Genomic DNA, 23,913 nt, shown 5'->3' with positions numbered 1-23,913 from the left:
TAAAAGTACTGAGTTACAAACTGTAGACATATAATTTTAAAATATTTTCTAAAATTCATTTTCAGCAGTGATTTATCAAAATGTACATGTTTCAAAATAATCTTTTGCTTAATTAATAATCTTCAGGTACTTCTTTAAAATAAAGAGTTATAAGTGAAAACAATAAAAGGACAGAAATGTTCACCAGGCTCTCTGCCCCTGAGGGATCTTGTCTGGAAGGACTTCAGAAGCCTTCTACAGGTTCTGGGCACTGCAACCGGGCACTGGCCAGGTGCTGGGCTTGGGGCGGGTCTGTGCAGGGCCGCAGTCTAGTACCACCCACACTCTGCAGTGAGACAAGGAGTTGGCCTGGGTTCTTGAGTGGTGGAGGCAGAGCCAGGACTTCATTCAGTCTGCAGAAAACTGAAGCACTATTTCTACTAATGACACTTTCACTCATCCTTCTGGCCTCACTCACCACTGGATTTACCATTATACATATTTTAAAATAAAGTTTAACATAAGTTTTTAACATCTGAACTTTAATGCTAAGGAAATTACAAAATGAAAATTATCCTGTGACATTGTAAGTAAACAAAATATTCACTTGTGAAAATTTCTACAACCTGCTCTTATCATATTTATTTTGAACCTAATAGTACTGCACTTAGCATCTGAAAAATACCTGCCTCAAGAGAAATAAGTAAAAATGCCAGCCTCTTTCTGTGGGGAATGAAGCAGGGTTTCTTTACCTTTTAAAAAATCTATGTTTCCCTTTATGACAAAAATCTCCTGCCCTTCTTTTAGCACCATTTGAAATTTCAAAATAAATAAAATGTTATGGCTAAAATGAAAGCAGCATAATGATTTTGCAATATATCTCTTTAAATTACACTAACCATCTTCTGGAAATTCTGAATACCATCTCCTCCACCACAACCACCAAATACCACCTGCTAGTCGAGGATCGCTGGTCTAGGGTATTAGAAAGTAGGAGTAAAGAGGCTTAGTCTCACTTTTATAAAGCTTGTGCTAAAGCTCTGGGTCTACTCCTGTAAAAGCAGAGACCATATCTTGCTTAATGCTGCACTGGGAGGAAAGACATCCTCTCCAGGGAATTCACAATCCAGTGAGCTTGACACAAACCGCGCAGTAAGTGCCAAATGAATGACGTGCTCTGGAAACACAGGTGAAGAGCTTGGGTCTGCACAGTGTGTGTATTTGGGGGTAGGGGAGAGTGGCATGCACACCACAAGGAAGGAGGTGCAAGAGATAGCAGAGATGTCCCACAGAAGAGAGAAGACGGGCACTAGATTTTGCCAGGCAGTAAAGAGGACCGAATTCCAAACCAAGGGAAGAGCATGCACAGGTACGATGTGAGTAGCCTCCTAGTGGTGAGGTTAGGATATAATCATTATGCAAGAGGCGTAAAAATCACGTCCAGTTCACTAAGGAGCTCAAATTTTTATTCTTAGGTTCCAAGGTATCCTTGTCTTTTGACTGTTTTCACTTATAGCTCTTTTATTTTAAAGAGGTACCTGAAGATGATTAGATTATTTTGAGACATGTACATTTTGATAAATCTCTGCTGAGAATGAAGATGTTCTCAATAAACTCACATGTAGGGATCAATAATCAGCAGAATGTCAAGGGGAACAGGATATCAATAAGAAAACTATAAATGACTGACTTTGAAAGCAATTACTGCAGATTCAAGGTCATCCCTACAATAAAATCATTTTAATCATCTCAATTAAAAAATTCATGCCCCAGAAAGTCTATACTCTAGGAGATGGCCAACAAAGGGATTGTCATGAGCCAGGTTCTCTTATGATAGGCAAGCTATGTAAGCATATGTAGCCATGGAAAACAAGTCAATTGATTTTAATTGGTAGGACTATGCACATAGAATGATCCTGAGACTGTCTTGCTTGTCTTATTTCCAATCCATGTTGAATATTGTTATATTTTAAGCATGTGACCCACATTAACTTAATCCTCACAACAACCCACCAGGCAGGAACTATTACTTGGTATTTTGCTTGCTACAGACAGAGCTTAGACAGGGCTGTGGTGCTCCTGCTGAGAGGCTGGAAAGATGCAGCAAGGTAGGAGTGCCCCCAGGGTCCCAGGGCAAGACTGAGTGTCACCTAAGGAACAGAGGTCTTAGCTGCTGCTCTAGGCTCGGATCCTACACCTTCTATCTAGGATCAGATCGACTTTCTCGGGAGTGGTCAGCACGCAGCACCACAGCAGGCTGCAGTGAGCAGAGAGGACAGTACGGAAGGAGAAGAGCCATCAGTACGAATGATCACAGCAGCCTGATATAGGACAATGGAAAGACAGAGAAGAGAAATTTAAGACTGTTTCCAAAGCTGAAATGAGAGAAATAAGTGATTGATTCACAAAGATAAACATGGCCCATGGTGCCAAGTTCAAAAATTATCTTTTAAATACATCAATAAATGTGCTAGAGGCCTAAAGGCTTTGCTGGCTTGTCCTAGAACTATCTGATGGGTCTCATATGCCCAACCTCCCTGAGAAAATTAAGAATGGTAAGAGTTGCAGAAAGAACGTGGAAGCTGTGGTCACCACCACCACAAGCAGGGTGTGACAAGCCTTGGAGAGAAGGGGAGAAGCACCAGCCAAGGCTGCTGAGATTCTGAGACATGTGGATCCCTACTGGCTTTCCTGCTTCTCAGCAGCCACATGGGTGGGGGGATAGCTGCACAAGGGTGTGTCACCAGCAAGAGCTGCATTATGAGAAAAATTTAGAGGGATGATTCTCTGAACATGTTTTTATGAAATTAGAAACTGACTAGGATGCCCAAGAAAACACTGCCATAAATATGGGTCTGAGTAAATACTCTCTATTAGTTTCACAATGAAATCCCAGGACTGTTTTACTGAAATAAAGGGGAAACAATAGTCATTATGTTTTCTTAACATATCCTCACACTGACATAAAACAAAAAGGCTTTATATGACATTTTAAGTCCATTCGTTTGAAATGAACTTTTGGATTATTTTTTCCTAAATGTTAACCCCACCACGACCTTCAAAAAGGCAAAATTAAGTTACTCCACTAGACATTTAAATTTTTCCACGTACCCTCGCCATTCCTCATAGGCAAACTAATTCAATGAATCATGCACTATTAGACCTCTTGAGATGACCTAGGTACAACCTTCTAATCATAGAAGAAAGTAAAACCCAAGAGAGATTTTGATGCCTTGATCAGGTCTCAGCTATTACAAACAGACTCAAGAAGCTAAGGTTGTTGATGCTTGATTACAAATAATTCCCCTGTATGACAGTAACCCTTCTCCCTTTCAACAATAATAGTCTATGCCTAGTAATAACAATATATCAATACTTACACCTTCAGTCTGACAAGTTTAAGGCTTATAAAAATTTGCTACATTGGTAAGAAAACTAAGTGCTTCTATTTAAGTCTAAGCAGTTGAATATAATTTTTAGAAAAATGTATTTAATAGCTATAATGTACAAGGCATGGTAACAATGAAATAATGAACTGCCAAAAAGCACAGAATTACAAGGTAAAGAAAAGTCAACATTTTCATTTTAGTTTAGCCAGATATGCAAGCTTACATGAACATATATAAACACGGAAAAGAATATTGCTAAAAGGCTTCATAATCCACAACACACATCTGACATATTTAACACAAGAAATAAATACCATGAGAGGGGAATAAGTAAATCAAATGAAGATTTTAATCTGTAGAATTAAATTATGTAATTGTAGAATTAAATTAGAACTTTAATTGTAGAATTAAATTATATATTAACTATATTCATGGAAGGATCTTGAGCTCTCCCTGCTTGTCTCATTTCCAGTCCATGTTGAATATGACCATATTAATTTTCCAGAAAGAAAGCTCTGAAGGATGGCTAATCCAATAACCATTCTCAGTTCTTTTCTGTTTGTTGGAAAAGCGTAATATTCACCGTCCTAGCCTCCTTTGCAGCTGGGGATGGCTATGTAGCTCAGTCAGCACAATGAGACAGAAGTGGAAGTATTCCAGGCCACGTCTGGGAAATCTTTCAATTCTTTATAAAAGGCATAGTCAAAAAAGTGGCAATGCCCACCCTATTTCTTTGTGTTTATAATGCAGATGTAATACAGAGGTTGCAGCTGTCATCTTTCTACTAGAAGACAACAAGCAAGAGCACCCAAAGCCAATTTGCCAAGGATGGCAAAATAGAAAGATGAAAAGGACTTGGGTCTATGACAGCTTCATTAATCTGCTGCAACAACTGAGACCTCTTGTTTCTATATTTGTTGAAAAAAATAGTTTCCTACTTGTTTAAATCACTGTTACCCAGCTTTTCTGTTCTATATAGCTAAAAGCATTCCTAAGAAACACATATTTAATAGTCTCCTTTCACAGACTCGACTCTAAACTCTCCAGCCTGACCATTCAACATAACTGGATCTAGCCCATCTCTTTTTTTGAGATACGGTATCGCTCTGTTGCCCAGGCTGGAGTACAGTTGCATGATCTTAGCTCAGAGTAACCTCTGCCTCTGGGGTTCAAGCGATCCTTCTGCCTCAGTCTCTCGAGTAGCTAGGACTACAGGCGTGCACTACCACTCCTGGCTAATTTTTGTATTTTTTGTAGAGACAGCATTTTGCCACATTGCCTAGGTTGGCCAGTCTTTCTTTCCAGCATGTGTCAGTGGTTTCCTGGCCATACCTAAAAATTTTCCACCTCTGGATCTTCCTAGCATACCCACCCCATCCTACAAAGCCTATATAACAAAATCTCCCTCTTTTTCCTTCCTGGATCCTCGTCCCAGGCCTGTCATCTAAGCACACTTCCCCTTCTCTAAATTCTTCATATTTTATTTATACTATTTAAAAGCACTTGTCACTTTGTATCCTGTATTATAATAACTTATGGATCTGATATCTCCTAAGCTAGGTGTGAGTCTTGTTTATCTCTGTATTCTGCACTGCAAAAGTGCCTTCTTGGAACATAGAAAGTACTCAAAATATAGACGGAGCAAATTAATAGTTAAGTGTGTAAGTGATCTTTACCTTTCTAAATTTGAATTTAAACATACCAGGGAATTTTAGAAGATCCTATAATGTGTATTTCTTTACTATTTACTGTAGCTTTAGATTCACAAAGATGACAAAATTAGTCCTTAGACAAGGGACAATTTTGTACCTGATGCATGGTAAACTGTTCCTAGGGGGCCTAAATGGAGAGCATATACTACTAGCTATACCTCCACCAAACAAAGGTGGAAGGAGAGATCTGTCTGGAAGTCAATGTAGAACTGCCACACTGGGGTGGGCAAAGGAATTGGAGCTTTAATAGTATATATATCTTGTGAGGCTGTTGAATGGATTGAACGCAAACACATGTAAAGTGCCTAGGACAGTACCTGGCACCTAATCCTTACATAACAAACATTATTTATTATTCACGCAGAAATGGATACAAGAGGTAGGATATAAATGTCCAAGTCAAGGTGGGGTATGGGACAGTGAGAAATCACTCACCACGAATTTCCTCTTTAGGAAACTGATGCTCCCTGCCCTCAATTTCACCAAGCCTCTGGTTAAAGCACCCTGTTTCTGTTACAACTGTAGGCTTCAGGCATGTGCCCACTGAGGCCAGACTCTATAGGGCTTGGCAGAAAATGGCAGGGTGTGTTATCATCTCTCATGGCCATTGGTTATGTCCTTCATGAAAGAGATCAGCTTTACCCCCAGACAGCCTGGGTAAAAGGAAAGAGGAAAGAAGACAGCTTTCCCTAGAGGTTTTTTCTGCCTATGGTCAGCAACCCAAGAGGGCCTAGTCAGAAAATCATGCCCCTTGCAGGGTTAGCAAAGTCAAGTTTAGTGGCAAGCAAAGCAGGGAGATTAAAAGTATAATGTGAGATAAAACTGGGACACAGGGAAATCCTAAAAACCACACCTCTCCCAATCACCTCCTGCTGTGTACATCCCAAAGATGAAAGCTATCCCTACTGCAAAGAATATATTACATCCACCAGAATGTAATTGGGGACAAGAAACCTTTAAATTCCTCTCACTCTAGCAGAGTAGTGCATTCCCCCTGAGTTGCTGATGTGAAGGTTGTGAAAAATTTTACATGCTTACCATATAATTAATATACAGATAAGACAACTTAGGCACAGAATGATTAAGTGAATTGCTCAAGGACTCACAGCTAATCAATTGTGAAGCCAAGATTCAGAGTTAGGCAGTTCGGCTTTAGAGATGATCCCCTTAAACACTTCGCTATCTTGCCTCTCAATTTAGAATGCAGAGAAAGTATAGTTTAATCTCCTTGGTTGTATAAAAAAGAAAACGAAAGTTCCCAAAGTGGACTACATAAACAGCAGAAGATCTGGTACATAGAACCCAAGGGGTTGTAGGGTCAGGGGAGTACATTTATGATGGAAGAAATGTCTCTCAAAAGCCAATAAAACACTCCAAAATTATATACCCCTACCTTAAAATAAGAAGTTTAAGAGTGAAAATAATGTGCTAATAATTGGAAATACTATGTAAAATATATAAGCAATTCATTTTTACTAAATGTCAAGTATGAGGTATTTATCCAATGACAATATAACACAAAAATTGGGGGATTTTTTTTCACATTAGTACACAGGTTTGATAAGGATATTAAGTTGACCTTTCTCTTTATCTTACAATATAAAAATTAATTACATGTTTTATGGTGTTTGCAACCTCTGTAGAAGCAAAGTGCTCTTTAATTTTCAAGTTTCTCTTCCTGAAAAGGTTAGGTGAAAATATCATAGCATTTATCGAAAACAAGAAAAAAATGAGTAAGATATTATATATTAGAATAGACAATGTAAACAAAAAAAAGCCAATAAAAAATAATTTAGGTTATCTTGCATGTCTAGATAGGCTCTCAACTCATAATAAAAACTTTAAGTGAAATCCTACTTATAAAAAATAAAGGCCTTAAAGATATCAGATGAATTCATGCAGTTATGAGAGATATTTAAGCCTGGAATTAAACTGAAACCTAAATTTGCCTTCCTCTATATCCCACTTGGTTTTAGAAGTTAAGAAAAAATGCTCCAAACAGAAAATCATGACGTTCTTTTGTACATTTAGGCTACAAAGCTTCTTAAATATTGTTCTAAGAGACTACATCAAATTTTCCCAAACAGGCCTAAAGCCTCTTTCAGGGAAAACAAATATCATTAGAAAATTATTACCATTGTGTATGAGCAGTGTTAATGCAACTTTCTGACATTATTCATTTACATTCATACAAATGGAACCAAAGTTTCATGAAACAATACTTATTCTTAGTATAGGCAATGTTCTCTGATACTTCTTCTATTGTCTTAAAAAAAAAATTCTGATGGCAACTTATACTGATTACTTGACCCATTAGTGGTTCTACAGTGGACCACAATTTAGAATCATTGGTTTATACTTTAGTCTCATCAAGACATAAGTATAAGCTATTTTCTCCAGAAAACAATTTACACTCATAATTATAAACATGAAATGCTTATAAGTTTCTGTGAGAAATCTACCCCAAAACATCGCTTGTTATTTCAGCGTTGCCTTAAGAGAAGGAAAGAAGCGTGAAACCAGCCTGTCTCTGCTGAGGTAACAGAATCAGGAGTGGATGTTGCCACTGCTCATTAGTTTTGCCACAGGAGGGGTAATAAAAGGGGTGAGACAGACACCGACCCACTTTGAAACAGTCCCCTGGTTATGTTCATAAAGTTTGGTGGGAGTTGCAGACAAATCCCTCTGTGTCCTCCCCAGAGAAAAATGGGAGTTCATAACTACTCAGACAGACAGGAAACAAATTCCCCTGTAGAGGGCTGAGGCCAGGTGGGCAAAAGCTGATTGTGGCTGGCACTATCCTGTCCAAATACAGGCCCTGGCAGGCTGTCCTCCCACTTATCCTGCTCTGTGTCCTCACACTTTCATCTCATGGCTTATTGCTGGAAGAAAGCTGAAAAGCAAGCTAACAGTCTTTTAAGACACAAGAACTGGTTTAATCTTTTATTTTTTTCCAAGTAAAAGAAACATCCGCCTACCCTACTCCTTTCCCTAAACAAAATCTTCGATAAATCTCAATGTATAAGACAGAGCTGTTGCTGCGCTGGAGAGGAGTGCTGTGGAGAGCCCTGCCCACTCCTCCTCCCTCCTTATCTGTCAGTCCCTCAGGCTCCTCCATGGAACCCTAGTCCTCTAGAAATGCAGGAATACAGTAATAGTTAAGCATATTTAATGATCCTTGCCAAAGGCAATCAAACCATTGCCATATTTGTTCGCTAATCTTTGCTTGCTCACCAGCTCTCTAAATCCCACTTTAATACAGAACTCCCTAAAACCTCAGCAAGTGACGCTTCACCAAGAACCTACATAAAGCAACATTTCTGAAATTGTCACTCTACATTTGGCTCTTTTTCTTCTATTAAACTGACAGACTATCAGAAACAGAACATCAGCCAAACAGCTGGGTCCTTACTCCTCATTGCCTGCAGTACCTCTTGTTACTACAATGTACCAATAAATCCAGCCAACCAAACTCTTCTGATAGCCACTCCAACAGAAAGTATGATTCTAAGAAGACAACTGGACTATTACAAGATTTATGTTACTACAGAAGTATGAAAACATGTTTCAATATAGCTGAAGCTGAATTACTTCTTCTTTTCTTTTAGCAAGAAATTTTGGAATTGCTTAGACTCACCAACTCTAGCATCGCCTAGGGGAGAAGGGGCTGCTTTCCCAGCCTGTTTTATTGGTCTTGATAGGATAAGGCACAGCCAAGGAATAAGACACGTGAAGATGTAGTGCTGCTGTTACTACACTCACCCTGCAATGTGATGCTTCCTGTGATAAAGATTAAACAAACCATCTTTTTCTTTGAAGAGACTGTCCTGTATGTTTATAAACATGTGGGCTTTCTGAGAAACTGAAAACTTTAAAAAGGCTGAAATTAAATAATTTATCATGCTGAATGGGAAAACAAACAAACAAACCTGTTTCTAGTAAAACAGAACTGAAGGGAACTAAAAGGGAACAGAAGTAGAGATTAATTCCTTACAAAAGTTATTTTGATGTAGCACACAATGATAATGATAGGCAGAAAAGTTCAGATTTTGATAGATCTATTAATATCCTATCACTGGGTCTTACACTAAAAAATGTAACTTTAAAGCTTCTTCCTATAAGGAAATTTCTACTCCCCCAATAACATTATTTCAATTATTTAAAAAACTCAACTCTAGCTGTTCACCATTTTTTTGCATAATTAATACTTTGACATAACTTTCAAAATGATGTCTGGTAATGAAGAAAAAATAGTACCTTTTCCAATTCTCTTGGTATTCGCAAACAAGTGTATACTCTTTCTCTTCTTTCTGTATACTTGGCCTCATTATGTTCAAGGAAGTACCCTCTTGTTAGTTCAGCACTGAGGAACCTCAACAATGAAAGCTCTACAGAAAAGAAAATGACAGAAAACAAAAAGAACAGTATTTATCAAGGAACTTCCATGCTAGCTGGGGCCACAGGTAATATACATATAAAACAAAGAGACCAAAATAAATGTTATCTATAATTCTATGCCTAGAACTGAACAACTACACATAATGATCAGCAAGTATTTTTGAGAAAAGTATTCTTCTTTGTGGTATAACCTGAAAATGCCACAGGAATATGGAAGGGAATAATTACTAAGGGCTAGAATAGTCAGAAAAGTATTTTTCAAGAGCTCGGTCTTGATTCTTACAGGTGATACAGTACCTGGACTGACAGAGATGGAGGGAAAATCAGTAGCTGTCAAGAATATATAAAGTAGAGCAACACATAGAGTCAAAAGAGAGCCAAGTCACACAACGGGCACCGCTTTAGTTCAAGAACCATCCTGGATGAACTATATGGATACTGGTGCCCCAGCTCCCTTCTTAGTTCAGCCTCAGAGATCCTGCACAAACATCTAAATAATGCCATTTCCCTACATGAAGACTTACCAACATGATACAATAGTTACGCAAAGTGCAACCTCAACTGGATCAGAAAAACCTCCCTTTCCTTGGATCTTTCCATTCACCCATGTTTTTCCTCTGTTCCTCTAAAGCAAATTACTCCATAGTTATCTCATCTCGGGTGAGAAAAACAAGGTCAAAGGAAGTTATTTATATACTTTCCACTCACTACAATTGGAAGCTTGAGGTGAGAAGCGAAGGCTCTGGATGCTCGACCCCATCTCTTCTCAGTGCATTACACTTCCCAGATAGCCCATCCCCTCAATGACCCTCAGCACCCCTTACTTCATCTACACCTTCCTACTTTTACTCTGCAGGAGGTAAACTCTCTTCCAGAACGCAGGTTACCAAAAGGTTTCCAACTGTCCACTGTTCTCTTTGCTCTGAGCTGGCCTTGTGGTCCTTTTTACCAAATGTGGTCTTAATGTTCCCTCCAAAAAATGACAAGGGAGGAAGGTTGATTTCATTTATGCAGATCTACTTATAGAGTTGCACCTTCTAGGAGTACTATGATCTAAAGCCTACATGCGAGGGGGAAAGAGTTTATAGTAAAAAATATTCTTGGCTGGGCATGGTGGCTCGCGCCTGTAATCCCAACACTTCGGGAGGCCGAGGCGGACAGATCACGAGGTCAGGAGTTCAAGACCAGCCTGGCCAACAGAGTGAAACCTATCTCTACTAAAAGTACAAAAAAAATTAGCTGAGCATGCTGGTGGGCGCCTGTAGTCCCAGCTACTTGGGAGGCTGAGGCAGGAGAATTGCTTGAACCCAGGAGGCAGAGGTTGCAGTATGCCGAGATCATGCCACTGCACTCCAGCCTAGGTGACACAGCAGGACTGTGTCTCAAAACAACAACAACAAAAATATATATATATCCTTAAAAGCCCTTGGAAAGACTTAGAAGCCAACTTGACTGGTTCTAAACAATAGGTCTACAACAGCTTACCTCCTCCAGCATTAAAATGGACTCCTGGTTCTTTGAGTATTATGTCAAGTGGCTTGCTTATGTTACGGTTTATTCCATATATATGTGTACGTACACACATACACAAACACACTTCTTTAAATACTAGATTCATAATCTGTTTGGGGGGTCAGTGTTACCATGAGAGATACCTGGAATTGAAACAGAAGGAGAGAAAAGCCGACTTCTTTCTACCTTTGCCAGCCTCACGCGACGGGAGGCGGAATCTATCTCCACGTGTCGTACTTTCTCTTTTCAGTACATTTACAGTTGAAGTCACGTGGGTTAAGTGTTTGCAATATGTAAACTCTACTGTATAAATTAACAGATGTTTGGATTTAAAGGACTTAGTCTAACCAAATCCACGTAGAGTAGAACTTCTGGTTAGGAACTTTCTAATATGTTCTACGCTGGCGAGAACCAGAACAAGATCTGCTCTTTCAAGGTGAGAAAAAGAAAGCCTTTTGAGTTGCAAACAAAAATAGCCAAGACTAATGAAAGATAAACAAATCATACTCAGTTCAGTCAGTTTTCCAATCAGGAAAAAAAGTATGTTTTGATTAGTTAGTATCTACAAATTATCAGTTCATGTAAAAATCGAGAAGCAACAGGACTTTCAGAAAGCAGAGGAGATTCCACATATATAATTTTTCACTAACTTTAGTAAACTCTGAATTTTGAACCCCAGAGGCTACTTCACCACACTCTCCCGACAGCAGCCAACCCTGCAGCTTCCCCATCCCTCCGTGCCACCTAAACCTGATTCACTGGTGCTCTTCTGTCTTGAATGGCTAATTTTTCTCATCTGAGTCTCTTTGGTAGCCTTCCTCCTGTACCTGATCCTTAAGTGTTTGCTGGTTCAGTGCTCTATTCACTACAGTAAAATGTCAGCCATCCTTTAATGCTGGTATTCTCCAATATGTCCTCATCATTCTTCCTTGTATTTATTCCCTATACCTACTCTGTTTCCTATACATGCTTTGTTTCCTATAGATTCCTAACTAAAATTAAAACCATCATCAAAATCCTAAAATCACATCTTCAGCTCTGGCTATTGAGTCATATTTCCAACAGCCTCCTCTACTTGGATATCCCATAGACACAGAAATTACCCTACAAAACAAAACCAGTATCTTGCCCACTGATTCAGCACCTCTCCTGGAGTCCTGACTTCAGTTCCTGGAGTTACCAGTGACATATTTGCTGCAGTAGAAGCCCAGGGCCAATCTTGACAATCCCATTTCTCTTCTTACCAAGGTCTACCAATTCTTCCTTTGAAATTAACTTTTTCTGCTTTTTCCTATACTCCACGCTGGTTTAGTCCTCCCCATCTCTCTCCAGGTTATTGCAAAAGCTTCTTGATTGAGTACCATTCTTCCCATCTTTCCTCCCTTCAATGCTAACCCCACCTGGCAGCCAGTCAGCAGCTCACACAGATCAGATATGGTTCTGCTGAAACCCTTCAGTGGTTCTTCATTATCTCCAGAATAAAGTCCTACCTCCTCAGTGCAGGCCATCCCAGAACCTCTACGACTGGACACAGGCCATCTCTTTAGTCATGCTTCACACCTGCCTCCCCTGAATCTCTAGGTCACAATTTTCTTTTTATACTACTTTTCATTTCTCCCAAACATGTCAATGGGTTCACACTGCTCCTTGGTCTGAGAATCCCCTACCAATTTTCCAGGAGTGAACATGCCCAGACGGTACCCTCTCTGTGAAGACTTCCCTAAGTTCCTCTGGCAGAGCCTGTCCTTTCCCCTACTCGGCTTCCACAGTACCTGCACCTGCCTATGATTTTCTGCAGCATACTACATTCTTTTTCTTGTCTGGTTTTCTCGTTCACCTTTGCGTCACTGGGACCCAGCACATAACAGGTACTCAACAAATGTTTGCTAAAATACTATATAGGTCAGAGGAGAAGAAGAAAAATCATAGAGAACAAAAACAGAATCAGACAGTGAAAAGCTAAAAACGAAATGGAAAGGGAAGTGACTAAGAAAAGAAAGAATTACAGACATAAAATGGAGTGGCCAAACTAGTCTCTTTAGGAGTCAGGCAGCAAAGAACAGAACTGACACAGAATTGAGGAAGCGATGTAAACGGCAAACTGAGCTAAACTTTCATATGGGTGATTTGTCCCTTCTGATATGATAATTTCTGGCATTTTCTCATTTTTCATTACCACTGAATTTCTCTATTGAAAGATGATCTATATGAAAACAAAAGTGGAATTAATCAAAATGTTCAACAGTAATGGAATTGCTTAATAAATAACAATGTACCAATATAAAACAAAAATCAGAAGTGGCAAAAGAAGAGCATACCAGATACTTGAGAAAAGAACTTGTGATTGTGACAGAATTGTTCTGAGACTCAGGGAGTTAGCAGGGAAGGAGTGAAAAGCTTCACTCAATGTAGCAGCTGCTGATGATTCAGGAGCCTCTACTCTGTATGTGTAGCTAAGTGACTATAAAGGTAACCCAACGGGTACCTGAACCTCAAACCCCCTGAGGGAACAGGGTGCCATGATGCAGTCACAGCCAGTGAGTACCCTGGGTTTGGGAATAAGGAGATCCTCATTATCCACACTAAGTGCAAGGAAAGAAATTAGGCAGCCCACAAGAATGCCATCTGGGTTAAAGAGATACAGAAACACATTACTGCACAATCATTTTCAATTTTAAAAAGCAAATTAAATAAAAAGGTTTATTTGGGGCCAGGCACAGTGGCTCACGCCTGTAATCCCAGCACTTTTGGGAGGCCGAGGTGGGAGGATCGCCTGAGGTCAGGAGTTTGAGACCAGCCTGTCCAAAATGGCTAAACCCCGTCTCTACTAAAAATCCAAAAAATTAGCCAGGCGTGGTGGCAGGCGCCTGTAATCCCAGCTACTTGGGAGGCTGAGGCATGAGAATCACTTGAATCCCAGAGGAAGAGGTTGCAGTGAGCCGAGCTCATGCACTGTACTCCAGCCTGGGTGACAAGAGTGAAACTCCATCTCAAAAAAAAAAAAAAAAAGGTTTATTTGGAAAATTATTCTCCACAATGGTGTCTTCTCTGGTGACTGGAGATGACAGCTTTGACCATAATGAGAGTTGTGTTATGATCCACAGAAGAGCATGGGATTAGCAATCAGAGGAAGGGAGTCCTGGTACCAGCTGTCTTAAACATTAGTCCTGTGACCCTGCTCCAGTCACAGATGTCAATTTCACCGAAGAGAAAATGGAAGCTTAGAGCAGTTTTTTGATACCTGTCAACTGTTTGCCTTATCCACAGAATCATCAAAGGATTAAGAGAGTATTTGTATGAAAGTATATAAAAACTGCAAAGCATGACACGGTGTCTTCAACTACTTCATATTAACTTCACAAGTACTGTAGTATTAATCAGTTCTGGTTTGGTGGTTATCTAATGTTTATTTCTGCAATCCTAGCTCTATCATTAAAAGGTAATATGACAAATAAGTATATCTAACAACCTATATCATCTAAGTAACTTTCTGTATATGTTATCATACAATATAAATACTGAGTGTTTTAATTACAAGTATAAAACAGTGCTGTGTCCGGATTCTACCTCTAGATATCCAAGAATTTTAATTATAAACACTAGTTTAGATTCTACAACGAAGAATATAAAAAGTCAAATAAAAACATAACCTATTTTGAGTGTACAGCTCTCATAACCATGAAACAGGTTCTACTGTTATGCCCATTTTGCAGATGAAGAAACCAAGGCCCAGAGAGGCAAAGGAGATCTCCAAGGTCACACAGGAAGCAAGCAGAAAAGCCAGAATTCAAAGTCAAGCAGTCTATGGCTAGAGTGTGTGCTTTTCACCAATAGATAGCTTTGCCTATTATTGCCTCAAGTGCCTTTGTAAACAGGCCACTGCGTTACTTCTGGAAAATTAGGAGCCCTCTGTCCCTCCCCTTTACCTGTGCTCCCAGTGCACCTTGGGCTGACTTCTGTGAAGCTACACTCTTTACTAGTTGCTCCCTTACAAGACCATGAACTTCCTAAGAGCAGGCCCCATGTATCCCTATATTCTCGAAGTCCAGCCCTGCCGTTGAGTTCTGAACGTAAGGGTAATCTTTGCGTACAACTAGCGCGATGCTAATAGGCTGGGGAATGGTTTTAAATGATACATTGAAGAAATACTAACCACAACAACAAAGTTTCATAAGGTTAAATATCTTGAAAGCTTTGTCTTACCTCCTTCTCACCTACTCCTGCGTAGGGATTAGGATCCTCCTACTTTACAGTATAAGGCAGTTTACAAAGGTCTTGCACACATTGCTTCATACAATTCTTGCAACAATCATGAGAGCTAAAGAGAGCAATTAATGGTGTCCATATTTTGTCCACTTTCATATTATGAAAAAACTGAGGTTCACAGAAGTTGAGAGACTTGTCCAAAGTCATTGAAAGGCTAAGTGACAAATTGGGAATAGTACCTAGTCCAGCGTGCTCTCTCCCCTATATCAAAATGATCAACCATCTCTCTGACAATTATAATTTGGCTGTGATTCATGATGAAAGAGGTAGGAGGGTACACTGCCTCGTTGCTGGAGCCATCGAGTTAGCCTCGCTGCTTCTGCTCGCCGGGACCACTCCCACCTTTTCCTGTAGAAGGCTGCATTTCCCAGAGCGCCACTCAATCTCCAGTGCCGAGGTACACCTGCGTTTCAGTGTTTCGCTTGTTTTTATTTTGTTAAACATTGCTCTCTAGAATTCTATAGACCTATCTGAACTTATCTGTCCTATAATTTTGGCTATAGTTGACTGGTTAATTATTTAGCAAAGCCACTGTTCTTTACCTGTGGGTATCACCAAGAACTCTGATAGCTAAGTACATCTTAACTACTGTCAGACTTTTGTGGTATTTCATTCCTTCTAAGCAAAACAGTCACTCTCATTTGTTATGCCAAACATCTACCTTTACGTTTTAAGAATAAGTATTTTTCCAATAATCCAAATATTTATTTTCTGAACACTGATTTCAGTTTTTAAGATGTCAATTAATTTTAGTTCATTTATCCCAATCTTACCAGGAAGAAATATCATTCAGTAAAAGTCTTTTAAAAATAGACACTTTGGGAGGCCGAGGCGGGTAGATCCCGATGTCAAGAGATGGAGACCATCCTGGCCAACATGGTGAAACATTATCTCTACTAAAAATACCAAAATTAGCTGGGCATGGTGGTGCACGCCTGCAGTCCCAGCTACTCGGGAGGCTGAGGTAGGAGAGTTGCTTGAACCCGGGAGGCGGAGGTTGCAGTGAGCCGAGATCGCACCACTGCACTCCAGCCTGGTGACAGAGCGAGACTCTATCTCAAAAAAAAAAAAAAAAAAAAAGAAACATTTTACTATTTAATTATAACATAAACAAGTGCTTCAACATTAGAAGAACTATGTTTTGTCAACTGTGAATTTTCCTTTTTTTTTTTTGAGATAGGGTCTCACTCTGTTGCCCAGGCTGCAGCTCAGTGGCACAATCTTGGCTCACTGCAACCTCCGCCTCCAGGGCTCAAGTGATCCTCCCACCTCAGCCTCTCTAGCAGCTGGGACTACAGGCACACACTATCATGTCCACCTAACTTTGGTATTTTTTATAGAGACAGGGTTTTACTATGTTGTCTAGGCTGGTCTTGAACTCCTAGGCTCAAGCAATCCACCCGCCTTGGCCTCTCCAAGTGCTAGGATTACAGGTGTGAGCTACCGCGCCCAGCCGTCAACTGTGAACATGTAATATGAGGAAAATAATACCAATCATAAATCCAAATCAATTCCTCCAGCACATACGTACATATATATATATATACTTTTTTTTTTTTTTTTTTTTTTTTTTGGAGACAGAGTCTTGCTCTGTCACCTGTTGACCAGGCGGGAGTGTAGTGGCACGATCTCGTCTCACTGCAACCTCCACCTCCACCTCCTGGGTTCCAGCAATTCTCCTGGCTCAGCCTCCAAGTAGCTGGGATTACAGGCGCACACCTCCAAGCCCGGCTAATTTTTTGTATTTTAGTAGAGACAGGGTTTCACCGTGTTGCCCATACTGGTCTCGAACTACTGAGCTCAGGCAATCCACCCGCCTCAGCCTCCCAAAGTGCTGGGATTACAGGGGTGAGCCACCGTGCCCAGCCCCTCCAGCATATTTTTACATGATATCATCTCCTACCACAGAATTGCTCTGGGATCCAGAACTTAAATTCAGAAAAAGCATAGTATAAATTGCTTTTTCCTCACCCCTAAAAGAAAACACACAATGTTTAATTATCTTCTAAGAAAACTTATTTTAGAAATAAGAACTTAAGATTAAAAAGTGTTAATTAAAAGTAATGAGTAATCATAAACATATTTATATGTTCAGTAATATGTCTAAATATATCTTTCTTAAAATAGCATTGAGCATTTAAAAAGTTGGAAAGTAATACTGGTTAACTGTTAGGAAAATATGAAACATGCATATCTCCATAGTCTTAAATAACATAAAACTTTAGTAAACTTTATTAAGGTTACACTAAAATATTAAATAAGCTTATTAAACAGAGACACAATCTCGTACAAGGCCAATTAGTAATCAGCTTTTTTGGGGATCAATAATACAACAGCAATTCTGCCTTCCTAAGTCAAACATTAAGTAAAAGAACCATTTCAAGTTTTTAAGATGTTCGAAAAAATGTTTTATAGTCTCATTTAGAGGAGTAAAGAGTAGAATATTTATAAATGTATAGATGGAAAACAGGTATAAACAAAGGAGTGACTTTTTCCAAGGTCATAAGGTTATAAAGCAAAAGATTACAAATGAGAATAGAATATCATTAATTTGACAGTCAATGCTATATAGGCTTTCTAGAGACTTCTTTTATGCAAGTAGTCCCCAAATTGGAGCACAAATGAGCTGCTAGGATTGAATTTCAGAGCGTAAACTAAGTTAAAATTAAAAACTGTAAAAAGCCAAGACACTGAACTGATCAAAAACCAAAATAAGTAACTTTTCATTGTTCATTTGGTCTATATATACTAATTAAAGCAAGTGAGAATTTTAAAAGCAAAGCAATAGTTTGTCAGAAGCAGCTAATTTTACTTTGTATCTGGTTTGTGGTTACTCCAAGTAATTTCCCGGTTTTATAATTATTTTTATTTTTCTTTGTAAACAAATTAATTGGCTCTAGATCATAATTTTAGAATCAGTCACCCTTTAATCATCCATTAGGTTAAGTTTGGGGCCACTGGGATAACTATGTGATACAGGTAAAGACTGGTTAAATGAAAACATATTTTAATAAAAATGTATTTGTAAGAAGAAACTGACAAATTTTCAATTACACAAAGAATAAGACATAGGTAATATGAATAGTTAAAACCTTCGTCCCACTCTAAATCTTTTGATGGTATTGCTAAAAATTCAGTTGACTCTTCTGGGTTTCAGTCTTTCTTCCTGCCTCTGCTCAATCTCTAACAGAGGTGAAGCAAGAAGAGGTCTAACCATGGTTAAAGGGAGAGGAGAGAGGCAAAAGAGATGGATAATAAGGTGAAGTTTTAGAAGTCCAGAGTCATTATTAGAGGAGGAAGGAAATGGGTCCATGGCACTGTTACCAGTAGAAACAATATGTTCACCTATACCTGACTTCAGGCTTTCTTGTTGTACAAGCAATACCTATCCCCATGCATCTCCAACACCTGCATTACACAGGTACTCTTTTATCCTCACAGGTGCTACCCTTATTTACACCAAGCCTTCTGTTAAGTCTCCACGGTGACTAGAAGCAACCTAGATGCTTCAGATACTGAACTGTCTAGTAGTGGCATTATGAAACAGAACCAAACAGATTAGGCAAGCAGTCTAAGCAAGCACAGAGTTTACAAAGCAATTCAACAACCCAACCAAGCCAAAAACACAGATTTCCTAACGCTTAGTCCAAAGTTGATTTGCTGTACTTAGATTCCTAAACAAAAATATGGCTATACAGAAACTCTCCTACCTAGGACTTCTGCAGATGAATCAAGTGGGGAACAAGCACAAAAACATAATATTGATTATTTGGTTTTATGTCAAAAGGAACAACAGAAGTTGGTAGTATGTTCAAGGACAGGAAGAAAATACAGAAGAGATCAATCTGCAGTTCTTGATAACCACTATATCCAGAGTCCAAGGCCAGTAACCACATATGCAACAAGAGAATACACAATGACCATTCTGAGAGAGTAAATAAAAATAGGAATGATGAGTGGGATTCCCAATTCTAACTATGTTAAAAGGTGTTAAGTACTCGCATCTGAGACTTGCTTCAGCCTATTGCCAGGCTAAATATAAGTCAGAACGGGAGTTGTGAGAACAAAGTGATGAGGAAAAGAAAGCTTAGACTTAATGGAGACACATGTATAATACAATATAGAGCATACACAGCTATTCATACAGACAAATACGCATACCTAGTTTCTAAACATATAAATCAACAAGCAGAGATATAAAACAAAAAATGAACCTCAGACACCACGTTTTGATTTATTTTATTCAGATGGAAAGAGTTTGGATAAGTACCTAATATGTACATTCATTTAGGGAATTCTAGGCTGTTGGGACTGATCAACAAATGTCTTATCTGTAGGAGCCCTAAATTCCTTGTGAGAAATGATAAAGGGAACTTTGGAACTGACTGATGGTTCAGCCACTAAGACACTAAGATTATGACTTTCAAAAAGAAAGCCAAAGGTTGCCTTAACTTGCAGGGGGATCTAGATCTCAAGAGCAGGGGTGCTAGACTCTCAGAGGCACACAAGAATATAAAAAATCGACAAGTAATACCTTAAGTCCGAGCATCTAGCCTTGGAGGACTAGTTTGATTCAGGGAGAAATGCTATCCAAATGACTCTAGGTGCTGCCACTCAAAGGCCCTCTGACCCAGGCCAGCTCCTAGGGAATCGTTTTTTTTCAATTCTTAAAAGGAGGGGAAGGAGGGATTACAGAGCAGGGGAAGAGGGCGGCGCTAGACTTAGCAGCCTGGGCACTGAATAAGGACAAAAATAATTCAGTCTCTAGTGGGGACACCTTTAACAAATGTGGTTATCAGAGCTACAGACTGGGTGCTAGCAGTGGCAGGAGCTATGTGACTAGCAGAGCAGGGACACCAGGGGAAAAGAAGGAGGGGCTCATGTGGAGGCTCAGAGTGAACACTGGCCAGTGGCTCCAGCTGAAATACTACTAGAATTTGAATTCTCACCTAAATCCTGATCGCCAAGGCTAGTGTGACTTGGTAAAGCAGGAGTGGCCACTGACATCTCCTCACATAAAATCAATGGAACTGGAGAAAGAACATGGACTACCCCAACAGCTAAACCTGGAGGCATCTCCCTGATAATGACTTCCTGCAACTATGGGTTAAAAAAAAAATCCAGCCTTAAACATGGTGAGCCATGTTGGTGAAAAATGGATACGTGGTATAATGAAGTCCATGGAAGTCCAGGTATCCAGTCCCAGAAAAAGCCAGGGAAGAAGTGTTAAGTGATACTGCAAGCTCAAGATCTGTGCTCATCAATAGGCTTCAAACAACTTCATTTCCTCTCCATGCAAACAACAAAAAAGGGCTTTTAAAATGGTGGCTTTCCTGCAACTGAGAAATATTTTAAAGAAAGTATAGTGAAGCCTGGCTACATCTATCTCTATTTACAACAGAGTGCTTTTAATATTCAAGTCTAAGTAAGTAAACAGACAGTTGAGAGATTTGATATTTTGTCTTACTTAGATCCTGCCAATTCAGAAAGTAAATACTCTTGAAAGCAAATGTTTAACTGAGAACTAAACCAAATAAAGTATGGTTGAGAATTTTTAAGTGGTTAATTCAAAAAGACCAAACAAGACAGTCTGTAATTTTCCAAAGATATAGACTGCTTCAAAATCGAACCTACGTCCAGTTCTGGGAATCAGCAAATCAATTAGAATCTCATCTGATCAACTTTATGCCCCTTAAGTACTTTTAAAATTTCAATACTCAAATACAATCAATGATGTAATCAGCCTCACAACTTAAAGTGATTTGCATGAACTGCAGGAAATAACGGCTAACACAGCCCCTTTTGGACAACAGAAATAATTTCTTAGTTGGAAGAAATTTAATGGAGTTATGGTTCAGTTGCTGTTTAAAGCTTGAGGATTAAAACGTTGGGTTCACTCTATATTTAAGAAAACATCCATCTCAAAATCTTTTTTCATTTAAAACTAATTTGCAACTGCAAATGAATACAAATGCAAGTTTTAGAAATTCTTTTAAAATGAGAATAAAAACCTAGAGCTTATAGGAACTGTAACATTGTAACAATACATTTAAAACTGGTCACTGAATGTAGGATTCATAAGTACACATTTTCTCATCTAGTAATTTTTTTGGCATAAGTTTCAGTTAGGAAAAGTTCAGATGCAACACTTTATGGAGTGTTAAATATTTCTGTACTGGGCAAAACTACTGAACTTCATGGTCACTACCACACTGTCAGCTGTCTGTGAAAAATCTATTTGGAAGGCAAGTTAACAGGTTTCTATGGCTCAAGTTCGCTTAAAATACAGAACAAAAAGTCACCTTGGCATGAATATAATTAAGAAATCAGCCGTGTGCTTCTCACGTTTGGGCTCCAAGACGTGGGAGATGCCCGCCAACCTAAGACCTTCCGAGGGCGGTGCAGGGACCCGGACAGAACTTTCCCAGCCGCAGACCTCTTCTAGTGCACACCTGGCCTGGCGCGGCCGGGGCCTCGGGGCTGCGCGCGGAACCCGCCCGAGGAGCTGTCAACGGCCGCGGAGCCTCGGCGGCTCAGCGCGCCCACAGCCTGGGCAGCCCCGGGAGGCAGCGGCGGCCGCACGGCTCGGGGGCCGGGGTCCCAAGGCGTCCCCCGCCGCCCTCGGTCCCCAGTCCGCCCCACGGCGCCCGCCGCGGCCTACCGCCGCCCGCCTCACCTGTGCGGCCCCGGCGCCTCTCCCGCCGCCGGTCGCTCTCGTAGAAGCCCAGCGTCTCTGTGAGCTGAGGCGCCGGCGGGGGCCCCTGTCCGCCGCTGCCGCCCGGCTGCTCCGCCTCGCTGCGGCCGTCCCGCTGCGGGCCGTCCACGCCGCCACCGCCGCCTTCTCCCGAGGCGTCCGCGTCGCCGACGCCAGCCATGTTCCGAGCACAACAAACTGTCCCCGCCGCCTCCCTCCAGCCTCTGGCCCGGCCTCCGCCTCCGGCCGGCCCCCTCCCCGCCTCGCCCCGCCCCTCGCCGGAGCCCGGGCCGCCGCCGCCGCCGCCGCCATCCGTGGCCCGCCGACCGGCGCGAGCCATTGGCGTCAGCGACGCGTGTGAGGACGCCGCCGCCGCCACGGCAGCCGCCATCTTCTTCCTGCCATCGCCGTGGCGGGCGGCAGTTTCTCGCGCCGTGGCTGGCTCGGCCGGCCGGGGCACCGCGCCGGGCTCCATGCAGCCGGGCTGCGCGGTCGCGCAGAGCGGGCGCCTCCGGGGCTCGGGTCGGGGACCCGGCAGGAGCGGGCCAGGGATGGCGGCTGCGGGCGGCGGGTCGGCCGTGGAGCCCCGGGGAGGCGGCCGCCAACGCCGCTGCCCGCAGTCTGCGAGGTGTCCGGCCGCCCGCTCAGGGCCCCTTTTGCAGACTCGGTGCCCGGAGTGCGCCGGCGCCGCCCGCCAGGTCTTGGCACTGCTGGCGCGGCCGCGGCGGCGGGGGCCGGGCTCCAGATCCCCGACCCCCGCGAGCGCCGGCCCTGCGTGCCCGCTATTTTGGTTCCATCTCTTCTGCATATTTATGCTTGCCTGTCACATTCTCTGGCCTCTGAGTGTCCTTTGGCAGTTTCCAAAGCATTTGGGCAAGAAGGAGCTTGGGGAGCTTCACAACAGGTGGGGACGCGCAGGGGAGGGGCCGCGGCCGGACCAGCAGAGAGCTTCAAGGGCTGGCGCGCCGACGGACTTTCCACACTGTCTTTCGGGACTGGGGTTAGGAGACAGCCCTTGGCCACCACTGTGTCCTTATTCTGTCGCTTTACTTGGGGCTGGACCTCCCCTTTCCAGCTCTGGCGTGTGACCCCGCACTGAGCGGGGTGTCGAGACCACCACCAGCTGGGGCCGTGGGAGCGAAGGTGCCCCAGGCTCGGGGAAGGTGGGGACCTTTTGCCCGCTCCCCAAGTGATTGTTGCGCGCTCTGGTGAGGGGACAGTGGTACGTCGATTTCCCGTGTGCTAGCTTCGGGACTCGGCTGTGCTTTTGTGTCTCTGATTAGCAAAAGCAAAACGAATTCCTCCCCGAACACTAAGCTTTCTGGAAACTTCCCTAGACCTAAACTTGAGAACCGCATATAAATGGGCCTTGAGGGTTCTGTCGTCAGTAGCGGGTTACCTGATTGCCAACTGAGCAAGTTTAAAACGGAGTGGGCAGCTTTGGGCTGCAGAGCCGCCTGGCATTCTGACAGCTGAGCAGGAGGCAGAGGTGAGAGCCCAAGATGGACTAAAAATGCCCCAGCAAATGGGAGCCCAAACTCGGCCCAGCCTCGTTGAAAGGAGGAACATTCGGTGCAGCCGTCGGAACCTTATTATTTGTGAAACGGGACAGTTCACAGGATTACATTTTTAAGCCAATCCTGTGACCAGCCTCCATGAAATTCTCTATTTTGTTTGCATGTGGTCAAAACTGAGCCTCACTGAAATAATTGAAAACAAATACTCTCGACAAATCTTAAGAACCGTTTTGAAAATCAAAAGGTAGGGAAAATGTTGTGGCTTCTTTCTGAGCTTTCTTCAGCCCAAATTCTATTATTCTCTGATGTTTTATGGTGTAAAATCATACCCATTCCCTTATGTGTTGATTTTCAAGGAAGTAGGCTTTTATTGCTATGTTTATGTCAGTTTCCATTTACTGTCTCACCACATTTATTGGGTTATCGCCTTTGCCTTTGACTCAACA

The 23,913-nt window shown here is 41.6% G+C and overlaps 1 protein-coding gene and 1 pseudogene across 2 annotated transcripts in view; one reads left to right on the top strand and one right to left on the bottom strand.

Annotated features, from left to right (window-relative positions):
• Window positions 1-22,221, bottom strand: part of TAPT1 (transmembrane anterior posterior transformation 1) — a 65,244-nt gene extending 43,023 nt beyond the window's left edge. Inside the window, exons 1-2 of one of the 2 annotated variants that reach the window (XM_003258510.3) lie at window positions 21,933-22,221; window positions 9,338-9,468 (exon numbers count right to left, since the gene is read on the bottom strand). In XM_003258510.3, the coding sequence (XP_003258558.1) occupies window positions 9,338-9,468; window positions 21,933-22,131 (330 nt within the window). In that variant the 5' untranslated portion in view covers window positions 22,132-22,221. The remainder of the gene's footprint in view (window positions 1-9,337; window positions 9,469-21,932) is intronic. The other variant, XM_004091669.3, reaches the window with a different exon arrangement.
• Window positions 22,222-22,423: 202 nt separating this feature from the next.
• The window catches only part of LOC101176459, a 63,480-nt pseudogene continuing 61,990 nt past the window's right edge, over window positions 22,424-23,913 (top strand).

This window comes from Nomascus leucogenys, chromosome 20, assembly GCF_006542625.1.
Source record: "Nomascus leucogenys isolate Asia chromosome 20, Asia_NLE_v1, whole genome shotgun sequence".
In the NCBI taxonomy this organism is placed as follows: domain Eukaryota; kingdom Metazoa; phylum Chordata; class Mammalia; order Primates; family Hylobatidae; genus Nomascus; species Nomascus leucogenys.
Note: the sequence above shows the minus strand (reverse complement) of the source record. Positions and strands in the feature narration are given on the sequence as shown.